The sequence below is a fragment of the Salvia miltiorrhiza genome, chromosome 4 (assembly GCF_028751815.1).
Source record: "Salvia miltiorrhiza cultivar Shanhuang (shh) chromosome 4, IMPLAD_Smil_shh, whole genome shotgun sequence".
Taxonomy (NCBI): Eukaryota; Viridiplantae; Streptophyta; class Magnoliopsida; order Lamiales; family Lamiaceae; genus Salvia; species Salvia miltiorrhiza.
In genome coordinates this window covers 172714-184858 of record NC_080390.1, presented here as the reverse complement: position 1 = coordinate 184858, position 12145 = coordinate 172714, and the positions used below count along the sequence as shown (strand labels likewise).

Sequence of the window (12145 nt, the reverse complement as noted above, 5' to 3'; positions counted from 1 at the left end):
TCCATACAACGGCCACTGCTCCGTCAGCTAGATCAGTTTATGATTTTCTTCTCGCTATACTATTAGTCGTAAGTAAATTTTAGAACAATCGGCATTAGAGTGTAGCATTCAAAAAGATGATTGCATTAGAGATTCCTCTGAAGAGATCACCAGTAGTTAATTGCTGGTGTGATCTAGAGGTTTTATTGAGTTCTAATTGGAATGCTATGTGTAACATATAGCTTTACTCAATTTTTGTTGTTGTTTTGCTTTTAAGTGCTATTGGTGAACAGTATTTTCATAGTTTTGGGCGGTATGCAGCGTCTCGGAAGCTTATTGTATCAGTTTCATGAGCTCGACACAAAATTCGATATTTTTCATGTTAGATATTATCAGTAATAGTGCATTGGGCTCGTAATTTTGACATGTGCTATGTTTGCGTGTGAGCGTTGTGTGTCTATTAATCATTTTATGAATTCACTACCAGTTACTATTAGAGCCGCATCGTGTTTATTATTACAGATAGAGAAGTACTCTGATGGCCTGAGAAACTGTAGAATGTGCTGTGTTTCGAGGTGCAGGAAATAGTTGGATCTGAAAGGGCAACAAAATGTTGTTGCAAAAGAACAAAGTGTTGTATGCCAATCCAGAACTAGGCTTCATGTTGTTAGAAATATCTTTACCGAATAGCCTATGGTAGCCTTACCATGAGCTGTTAGATTGCTTCCTTTTTTGCATGACTAAGTTTGCTTAGTATACTATACTACAGAATCCATTCCAAATACATATATACCAGCCATGGAGTTGCAAAAATATGGCTGGGCTAAGTGGACTATTTCTGTGTTTTGTTTGTGTCTGTATATAATCTATGTGTGAGCTAGTTTTGGGTTGGATAGTGTTCCATGTTTCTCTCAAAGGATAGATCGATTAGACTAAGTTGTTTCTGGTTTGATGTGATCTATTCTTTCAATTCTCATGTGTTATTATTAACATGAGATTGATCAGAATGTTAAGATTCTACTTTTATGATCTTGTAGTGTTATCCTCTTATGTAATGTGTGTTTGATTTTTCGGGCCAGAAGTAAGAAAAAACTGATGAAACTTCTTATGTTTGTATTAATTTCTATTTTCATTACTAGCCTTGTTTTTCACTTTCCCAATTTATGACTTGTTTTTGTTCTTCAAAGTTACTCGTCAGCAAGCTAAATTAAAAGTGTAAAAGAAAAAGGACAAAGAAAAGTAAACTAATTGAAGTAAAAAAACTTGTGCCCGTGCCCTAAAGGGACTCACTTGCAGGCTAAATCAAAGATGAATGACGAACGGAAATTTGGAATTAAAAAGGTTAATATAATGAACCTATAAGTGCAGAAAGGTACTTCCTCAATTTGCACAACCTGCTGCAATAGAGCTAGAAGAGTCTGCTCTTCTCAATCTCTGGTATAGTTGTTTTTGTCGGTACACTAATTCACGACTAGGATGTCTTAACAGAATCCTAAATTAGGCCTCACATGATCTTGGCCTCCAGGATTCTTTGACACTTGAGATCATTAAAAATCTCTATGTTTTTTTATTTCAAGCTCATATTCTTAAAGATTTTGGTGACTGCTCACTTTATGTATTTTCCACCCCTCATTTCTCATTACTTATTTCTGTAAAAAACCTGCTGCTCCAACAGTTTCATGTTAGATATTGATGAGTATCTCAAAAAGCAATATGCACTCATAAGGAAGGAGTTATTCTGAACTTTAGGACTATGACAAATGGTGGTGGAATGAAAAGTAGAAAGACTACTTTTATAGAGAATCCTGCTCTAGACACACCAGAATTTTTGCCTGGCCTAGTTATTAAGTGCCACAGTAGGTTTTATTTATCAACAAAATGTCAAATACTAGACACTTTTAGGATCTTAAGACTTAAAATGATCTTCTTAGGTCTGGCTCAGTGTCAAATGATTCCATTCAAAAGAGTTGTAGGTTGATGAGGTAAAAACTCCTGGTAGGCTGGGAACTATGCAATGCTCTCGTATCTTTTCCCCCTCCCTCTGTGTGTTTGTGTGTGGACACATTTGGAAAGTTTCAGTTATATGTGAGATTCCAAGTATCTAATGGCATACGGAGGGACAGCATCTCGTTTCGATTCCATGTATTTATGTTTAAGTCGTAGTGGTCTTATATTTTTCCATCTCTTATTAGGATCGAATAAGAATTAATGCTTGCTAAGTGATTCAACAAATATATGTTTGCTTTTCCCCTAAACTAAAGAAAGTTGTTTTTATCATTTCTGACCTATTTGAGGATCAAATATATTTTTGAATAGTATACTTTTCTATTGTTTAGCCGAGAATGTCAGTGTCTTCAGTCGCAGATTGGTAGTGAAATGTCAAGACTGGAAGAGCTTACAATAACGCCAACGAAAATTATTGTTTTCAGCCTGGGATGGTAGTCAGATCCAAGCTCTACATAAATTTGTTTTTTTGCTAGAAAATTGAGTGATATATTCTGGTTTGTGGGGTATGTGAAGCTCTGCTGCTAATCTCATCAACATATTTTCTTTGCTCCATTTCCCGTTACACATGAGAACTATGTAAGAAGAGAATCCATGTTGATATATTTATAATGCAACGAAGGGCGAAGCACGTGATTCAGCTATGGTGGGGCTGCTGTCTGTGAACCGTTTTCGTAAGTCTTAATAGATGTGTGGGATCCATTGCTACGTACGTAGTTTGACTCTAATGAGAAGATCCTTTCCCTTTTTTGCTAGCTGGTTTGCAAACACAACGTGGTAGGGACCCTTAATTTGGAGCACAAGAAAATTTGTGTGGAATCCTCCATTTCCAGTTTAAGAGGTATTTTTCTCCAATCTCTCTTTTCCAATTTGCATTTACTTGTTTTCTTCAGACTTCAATCAAGTTGGAATCTCAGCACCCCCTTTGATTGGTAGATGAGACTATTTATTGTTTTGAGTTCATCAACAGAAGCATTAATATCACTTTCTATTCCATTTTTAAAACTTATCAATTTTATCCTTTTTTTTTAAAAAAAATATGTATCAATTCTATCATGGGAATAGAAGAATGATTTTTGAAACCCAAAATTAATTGAAAGCTTTTGAGGCCTGTAACTTGGGTTGTTTGTTCATATCTTTCAATTTTTGTTGACAGACAGTTTGTCTCTGTTACATCAATTTTTTGACTTAATTATTCATTTATTCTACATTGGACATTCAATAGCAAAATTGAAAATATGGGCAGATATCCCAGACCTTAGACTTCAAAAGTCCTTTTATTATTTTATGCTAGAATTTATACACATTAAAGATACATGATAGTAGTATAAAATTTACAAATTTGAAAGATTGAGAAATGAGAAATCCAAAGGTTGGGATAGAAAGTGAAATTGATGGGAGGGGCTATAATTGCAAACTACATAGTCTTTTGGGGTGTGCTTGGCAAATTAAATTTGTGGGGCTGGGCCCTTTCTTGCAAAAAGTGGCAGCTGCGCCAATTGGCAACAAAATTAATGCTGACAAAAGAATTTATTTTGAGGTGGGGGCTGGAAAACTTTCATCTTTTTAGGTTGGATAAAAAAGAATTAGTTCCATCATTTTCTATGGATTGCAGCCTCTGTGTGCCATCTTCCACACACCTACTGTTTTTGTTTCTACTCATCTAGAATAAAATGATACAGTAATAGCAATTCCCCTAAGTCCGGAGAGATGAATTATAAAATAGTAAATGAAACATATGAAGAATTATATCAGCTTTTTTACTTTGGGTCAGAAAATATTTGGAGGGTTTCTACTTTCTGCCCTTTCTGTTTTGTATACAGTGTTTCTTGAGTGTAGTTTGTAGGTTATATTATGTGTAGAGTACTGTAGCTTTGGTGGTTATGTGAAATTTTTTTGTCTTAATGTTTCATGAATTCGAGAAATTGGTACACTGAGCTAGCTGTACTTGGTTGATTTTATGTTTAAGTAAAAGCTTAGGGTAAAGTAAATAAAATAAAGCTAATTTTGCTAAATATTGTTCGGAACTCATACTTTCCATCTTGAATTCTCGAGATGACTTATGAGGAACTATAATTTTAAAGCTCTGCAATGTTGTTCTTGCTTCATTCTAGTTGATCCAAAGTTGTTGGTCTGTAATGTTGCTTCTCCTCGTTCTAGTTTGTTGGAGTTCGTTGATCTGCTGTGCCGTTACTTATAAAATAAAGTTGTTTTATCTTTAAAAACGATACGAATCGCGATTTTAGTTTTGGAAGCATCGTATTTCCAACATGTTATAATGAATTTTTTTTATAGAATGTGTATTATATGCACGTGCTTTGTAAAAGTTTCTTTGTTATAATTTACTTAATAAAAAAAAAAGTGTTTCAATTAAGAATAACGATTAAACTAATCCAGAATTAATTAGCCTTTCGAGTTTCAAATAACTAGTATGATATATTTGATTTATTGGACTTGGTATGATCTGAAATTCAAAATCTTTTTGTCCTGGGTATAAATGAAGATGTGGCCAATTATTGATTCATCTTTCCATAACCAGATAAGGACACAAACAGGGTTTTTGGTTGATGATAAGTACAAATTTCGGTTGGGGACATGAAATTAATGAATAAAATAAAATGAAAAGCTATTTAAAGAAATGAAAATACTGCAAAATATAGGTCTAAGTGATTTTGATTGTTGGGTCCAGTTGGGACAGAGGTGGAAAAAATTCCTTTCACAAATTTCAACCATTTACTTTCACCACCACCCCTATTTCCCTTTAATTCCTTTTTTCCTACAAAATAATAATTTTAAACAAAAGGACTTCACCCAATATCAACATTCAGCAGTGGACATACCCACTTTTTAGGGCTTTATGTATCAAAACTGGATCACTTTTTGAAAATTTTAATACATCCCGAAAGGAAAAAAATAAAAGAATTTTATAAAAGTGTGTTTGGGGTGGGGTGTGGGTCGGGGGGGGGGGGGGGGGGGAGTAATAGCTGAAATTTTAGAATCTTTAAGAAAAAGAAACTACTCACATTTCAAATGAGTAATTTTGTTATGTTCTACTTAATCCAATTATATCAATTTAATCTATAATATATATATATATATATATATAGGGTGCGGTTATAGTGAGAACCACAATTATCGTGAGAACATAAGAACCAATAAAATTACTGCATCCGCTATTAAATTTAATGCATCCGAAAAAAATAATTTTTTTGCTCCCTTCAGGATTCGAACCCAGCACTTGCATCCATCCACCAAGATGATGCATCCACCGTAGATCTTGATGATCGAATGGCTTAAAATGGTTCTCCGTTCTTATTTTATTAGTGGTTCTTATATGAACCTCTCCCTATATATATATATTTTGGCCTCATATTTTCTCTCTCTTCTATTATCTTTTTTTTATTAATTTTTATCTTTTCTATTCTCTTTTCCAATTTTGATTCTTTTCTAAAACTTATCAACTTCAATTTATGAAAAAAATATTCAATAGAGATATTAAAATAAAGATCATAACAAGATATTTAATTTGATTTAAAAATTATAAAAAATAAATTGAAACAAATAAATTATAATCGTTTAAAATATCAATTTTTTTTGTTCTGCCTCATCTATGTCTAATTTTGAATATTACTATTTTTCATATTGTTTTCTTATTTATTGGAGGAAAAAATGAGTAGATGTCATTTTTTTCAAAAAGTTACATTATTGTTTAAATTTACACATAGTTATAATAATTTTAAATGCAATTGAGGAGAATAAGATTATATTGATTCATTTTAGAAATTTTTTATTTTAAAAATAAAAATTTTAAAGTATTATTTTAATATAAACTTTTAGATGGAAAAATAGTTATACATCTATAAATTAGAATTGAAAATATTATATAGATTCATTTAATTTTTAGTTATGTTTTGTGCATGAATTATTTATTTTTTTATTTATTTGTATAAATATATTTGTTGTCATTTTTATTTTGTTATTGTTTGTATTTTTTTTTTAAATTTAGTTTTGGGTTATTTTTAAATATGGACTTTTAATATTAATATAGTTTGAATTTTAAGAGACCAAAATTGTTATATTAAGTGTGGGGCAGTGGGCTATTAATTTTGTTATATTAGTGGTTTAGTAATTTGGTCGAGATTGACTTAAAATTATTTATTTTATAATTTATAAATTTAATCATTATTATACTCATTGAATTGATAATATTGCTATTATACACTATTTCAAATCAATACTAATATATAAATTAACATAAATTATTTTTTATTATCAATTAATCTAATTTATAATTGATGATATTTTAATATTTTTACATAATTTAAAAATTTTAAAATAATAAAATATATTGTGACCCGTACATTAAAAAAATGACATACTAGTTTATATTTAAATTGGAGTTGGTATAAATTATTTAGTATCAGCAACATGTATGTATTTATTTCCTTTTCGTATAATTATTTTCTATTACTTACTTTATCTCACAAAAACATAAATAATTGGGAGTGACAAGAGTCTTAAAAAATATTAGTTGAGAGTTATTGTGAGTGAAAAATAGATCTAACTTTATAAAGTGTTGTGAGAGTAATGAGTTAATTGAGGAAAAGTAGTGGTGGGCTATGATGATTTTTTTGTGAATAAGTATGAAAAGAAGGGATAAAAAATAAGGGGATAGTGAACAAAAATAAAATGCTCATGTTAATGTGAGACGCTTTCAAAATGGTGAATTGTTCATATTTTTGTGAGACAGTGAGAGTATATTTATATATTTTTACACTCAAATTTTACTTTCTTAAATGATTGTTTTACCATGTCCATCAAAAATAGGTTAAATTGACGGGGAACATGAAAGTATCATATATAGTGGTAATAACATATATTCAAGTTTTCCTCTTTTGATTCATTGGAATTAACTACTTGCACCTCTTCTTCTTTTTTTTAAAATTAACTACTTGCACCTCTTTTTGACCTAGATGCTTTCTACATTGCCTCCTCCTTTTAGATGGTAGTTATTATTATTATTTTTTTAATAATAAGAATAAAAGTAATAAAAGGAAAGGAATTTACCATTTAAGGCCACCCACCCACCAAAAAAAATTATCTTTACTGCTTAACTTTGTCGCCAACTTTCACTTTTTTACAGATGCCTTTACGCTTAAAAAAAGTTTCGTTAAATTCAAGCTTTAGACATTATAGTTACTCTACTCAATTTTTCTATGACTAGAATTCTAAAAATATACCACCCTCCTTTCCATCTTAACTAGAATTATTAATACCGCATAAATTCTAAATAAAATTTTCATAAAGACGAAATACATACATGAGTGATGAGCATTGACATCAAAATGGATTACATATTTCTCCAGATTCTGATAATCAACAATCTGTGGATGAAATCAAAATATATTACTAGTATTTTATTGAGAGCTGCAGAGTGCAGGCAGTGTAATAAGCAATAAGTAGAAATAGAAATGAAGTATTATTGTAAAAGTAGAAAACAGAGAAATGATTTTCCCTTTAAGTAGTGGAGAGTTGAGAGTAGTGAAGAGTAAAGTGCAGTGACGGATGGGACATCATCTCTCTCCATAATCCCATCGGAAACACACCAAGATGGGTTGCGCCGCCTCCAAGCTCGACAACGAGGACACCGTGCGCCGCTGCAAGGACCGCCGCCGCCTCATGAAGGAGGCCGTCTACGCCCGCCACCACCTCGCCGCCGCCCACGCCGACTACTGCCGCTCCCTCCGGATCACCGGCTCCGCCCTCGTCACCTTCGCCTCCGGCGAGCCCCTCGCCGTCTCCCAGCACGCCCCCGCCGTCCTCCTCCGCACCCCCTCTTCCGCCAAACCTAAACCCCGGCCTCCCCCCTCCCCTTCCCCCTCCCTCCGCCCCCCTCCGCCCCCGCCCCCGCCCTTCGAGCAGCAGCCGATGCGGCGGAAGAAGCCCCTGAAAGTCCCCCACATCCTCTCCGACTCGAGCTTCACTTCCTCGCCGCCGCACAACGCCAGAGCTCATTCCACCTACTCCACCACCCCCTCCCAAACCTCCTCCGTCTGGAATTGGGACAATTTCTACCCCCCTCCCTCCCCGCCCTCCTCCGAGCACTTCGACCAGCTCCGCGGCGCCAAGCACTCCGCCGCCGCCGCCGACAGCAATTCCGACGACGATCGCTACACCGACAACGACAGCTTCACATCCGATCACTACCAGAACCCCTTCACCGCCGATCAGCCCAAGCACTTCGACGACAGGGCGTCCAACCACTCCTCTTTTTCCCGCTACTCCAACAACAGCCACTCGAGGCCGCCATTGCCCAAGAAAGGGCCGAGCTTGAAACGGTGGGAGAGCGAGGAGGAAACAGAGAGGGAGGAGGTGCAGTGCAGTGAATGGGGAGATCACGATCACGACCATTACAGTAGCACCACCACTTCATCTGATGACGATGATGATGATGAGAGGGGGGATTTGAAGTCAAGATCTGATTTTGGGACGAGGTCGAATGTGGGCTCGGTCAAAAATGAGTCTTCCGCGGCTAACATCGGTGGCGGCAATGTGAATGTCGATTCCAAGTTCTCCAAGTTGTCGGAGGAGGACGACGGTAAGTCGTCGGTGAGTTGGGGGGATGGGAATCATAAAGAAGGCAACTTGGACAGGAGGATTGTGGTGAGGCACAAAGATTTGGCCGAGATCGTGGCGGTGATTAGGGAGTATTTCGACAAGGCCGCCGCCGCCGGGGATCAGGTCTCCGAGATGCTGGAAACCGGCAGGGCTCAGCTCGATCGGAGCTTCAAGCAACTGAAGAGTAAGTTTTTCAGCTTTTTTGGATTCTTGAATCAAGAATTTGATTATTGTTTGTTGCTGCAGATTGAATTTCTTAGATATGATGATTACTTATTACAACATTTGACTGATAGATATGAGGTGTAGAAATTGAGTGTTTATTTTTTCTTTGTGTGTTATCGTAGAGACAGTGTATCATTCTAGTGGAATGCTAAGTAACTTGAGCTCTAGCTGGACATCTAAGCCTCCTTTGGCTGTTAAATACCGGTTCGATCCGAGTTCGATCGAGCAGTCTGGTGATTCCAAGAGTCTTTGCTCCACACTGGAACGGCTCTTGGCGTGGGAGAAGAAACTCTATCAAGAAGTGAAGGTATACATCTAAAATCTTTAACTTTAATCATTTTACTTCTTTGGTGACAATTGTGAGTAAAGATTCATTTTTTATTGGAGTTATCTCGTGATCGAAACTGTGTTGTGAAAGTTTTGGGGAATTGCGTTTGCATATACTTGAGGTTGGAACAAATGTTGTGAGTTGGGTGTTGCTGGTTTGCACCTTTCATATATGTGAGCTTATTATTTTCTTGGATTCCTTGTATGTTTATGGAATGTGTAGAGTGACTGTTTGTGGTGTGGGACAATGACAGCCTGGATTTTATCTTGGGGTGTCAGCATGTCCCATGCTGATAGGTCTTGTCTTCAAAAAAAGAAGTTATCTTTTGTTCCAGCTGAGGTTTTGCTGTCATCAAGAAAAGAAAATGAATTCTCTCTATGTTGGAGTAACAAATTTCCATTATCCATGTTTCAACAAATTCTGTTAGTAGGAAGTTACTTTTTACTCGTACCTCCATTTGTATGGTTCGCATACCTTTATCCGTCTTTATGCATTTGAACTTACTCTCGAGGGCCTCCGATATTTGGTGTTACTTCAAGTATGTGAAATTTTGGGATAGTGGAGGTTTTCTTGCTGATATTAGGTCCCCCTCCCACCATCCTTGGTTCTAAATTTGGTGCCACTTTGTTGTACTGATTTTTCATTATTGTGTCGATGATCAACTCAGGCGAGAGAAGGGGTAAAAATTGAGCACGAGAAGAAATTGTCTACACTTCAAAGCCAGGAATACCGGAGTGAAGAGGAATCCAAATTGGACAAGACAAAGACATCAATAAATAGGCTTCAGTCTCTAATTGTGGTGACATCTCAGGCGGTGTCAACAACTTCGTCTGCTATTATTGGTCTACGAGACTCCGACCTTGTCCCACAGCTCGTGGAACTTTGTCACGGGTATGTCCAATCTCAATCTCGTCTGCTTCTACGAAATGTCAGTTCTCTATATGTTTGAAGCGGATGTTTATTGCCTCCCCCCAACCCAAACCAATTTTGCTTTTACCAATCTTGTTTTAAAATGGTGAAATGATTTCCAAAGGTTAATGATTCAATTTATTCCTCTATAGTCTCGTTCGTGTTGAAATATGATAGTGCATTTTCCTGCCTTCTTGGAGTGAACATTATAGGAACTTTGTCGTCTCCCTCTGTCGCACCCACAGGGGAGCGCGAGATGGAGGTGGTGATCAATTCTTCACGCCGTTTAGGGGCTAAAATTGCATTGATTATATCCATCTCACTCAATAGAGATCATTCATCTTGGAAAAATGAAAATACGAATGTGTGGCAACGGATACAACGACACTCGTGCATATGGCAATTTGATTGTGACTGAAAATGAAATGCAGGTTCATGTACATGTGGAAGTCGATGAATCAGTTCCACGAGGTCCAGAACGACATAGTGCAGCAAGTCCGCGGCCTTGTGAATCAAACAAACAAAGGTGAGTCAACGTCCGATCTGCACAGGCAGGCAACACGCGATCTTGAGTCGGCTGTATCCGCATGGCACTCAAGTTTCTGTCGTCTGGTGAAGTTTCAGAGGGATTTCGTCTGCTCCCTCCACGGTTGGTTCAAACTCACCCTCCTCCCCGTGCACACGGAAACCAGCAACGGAGCCAGAGAGCTATCTCAAGTCTTCGCCTTCTGTGACGAGTGGAAACTGGCGCTCGACCGCGTCCCGGACACTGTTGCATCTGAGGCCATCAAGAGCTTCATCAACGTCGTCCACTCCATAACCTCGAAGCAAGCGGAGGAGCTGAAGATCAAGAAACGGACCGAATCCGCATCCAAGGAGCTCGAGAAGAAAGCATCCTCTCTCCGGAGCATCGAGAGGAAGTACTACCACTCCTACTCCATGGTCGGGATAGGGCTCCCCGACGACAACGGGCACGCCCTCGACGCGAGGGACCCACTGTCGGAGAAGAAACTGGAGCTGGCGGCCTGCCAGCGACGCGTGGAGGACGAGATGGTGAAGCATTCCAATGGCCGTGGAGGTGACGAGGGCGATGACGCTGAACAACATCCAAACGGGGCTGCCGGGAGTCTTCCAAGCCATGACCAGTTTCTCTGCTTTGATGACTGAAGCTCTTGAAACTGTGTGCACAAGATCTTACTCCATTTAGATATAAAAAAAGGAAACCCTACATTATTAATTGGTTTTTCTTGCTCATCTTTTTGGGTTTTGAGGCAAGTTTTTAGAAATACAAAGGCTGCAGGCAAAATTTATTATTTTTGTTTCCTTGATAATTGTTGTGGGTTGTTGTAATATGTGAATATGCTGGAATTTTGTAGCTCATTTTCATCATCATCACCACCACCACCCCCTTTTGCTCTGTGTACATAAAATTGCTTGCATTGTTGTATCAGATTGAATAAATTCATTGCTCTCTCTCTCTCTTTCTCTCTCTCTCTCTCCAGGTGAATTCTTCCCAGTTTGCACATGGATTCAAGAAATTAACCTGAGCAGATTCAAACTCTGTAGTCTGTACAATCATCCACCAAATTTTCTGACACACACTAATTCATAACTCAATATGATCTGCTGCATGCATGTGATGATTCCCAACGGTGCCTGCCTCTTTTTAACACAATAAAAAAAACATTTCTCTCTCTGCTCCAAATTATTGGTACAAGAAGAAATAGTAATATATATATATATATATTCAAGTATAGATAGATACAAGAAAGATTTGGTGATGCGCATGTACACAAAAGACAAGCAAAAGAAGGAGAAGATGAAGATAGAAGAAGAGCAAAGTTGCATTGAAATATGTGACTGCAGTCACTGTCAGACTGCATGTTTGTCTTGCTCAAACCCCGCCTACAAACTAGGATTGCATTTGCATTGCCTCTTAATATTCAAATTATTTGTCACTAATTATTAACTAATCTTGGATCTTGAGCCCTTTCTCTTCTATGTTTGACTATGGTCAACTCAAAATCACATTACTTGATCTCGTTTTTGAGGATTCTAGCTTCTGCGGTTAAAATTTTTATG

At 37.0% G+C, this 12145-nt stretch overlaps 1 protein-coding gene across 1 annotated transcript; it reads left to right on the top strand.

Moving 5' to 3' along the window:
• Window positions 1-7373: 7373 nt before the first annotated feature.
• On the top strand, window positions 7374-11376 carry LOC131022822 (nitrate regulatory gene2 protein-like). The gene is given in 5 exon segments (XM_057952347.1): window positions 7374-8785; window positions 8949-9133; window positions 9822-10045; window positions 10495-11131; window positions 11133-11376. Coding segments are annotated over 5 exon segments (2376 nt in total). The 5' UTR covers window positions 7374-7593; the 3' UTR covers window positions 11271-11376.
• Window positions 11377-12145: the final 769 nt, after the last annotated feature.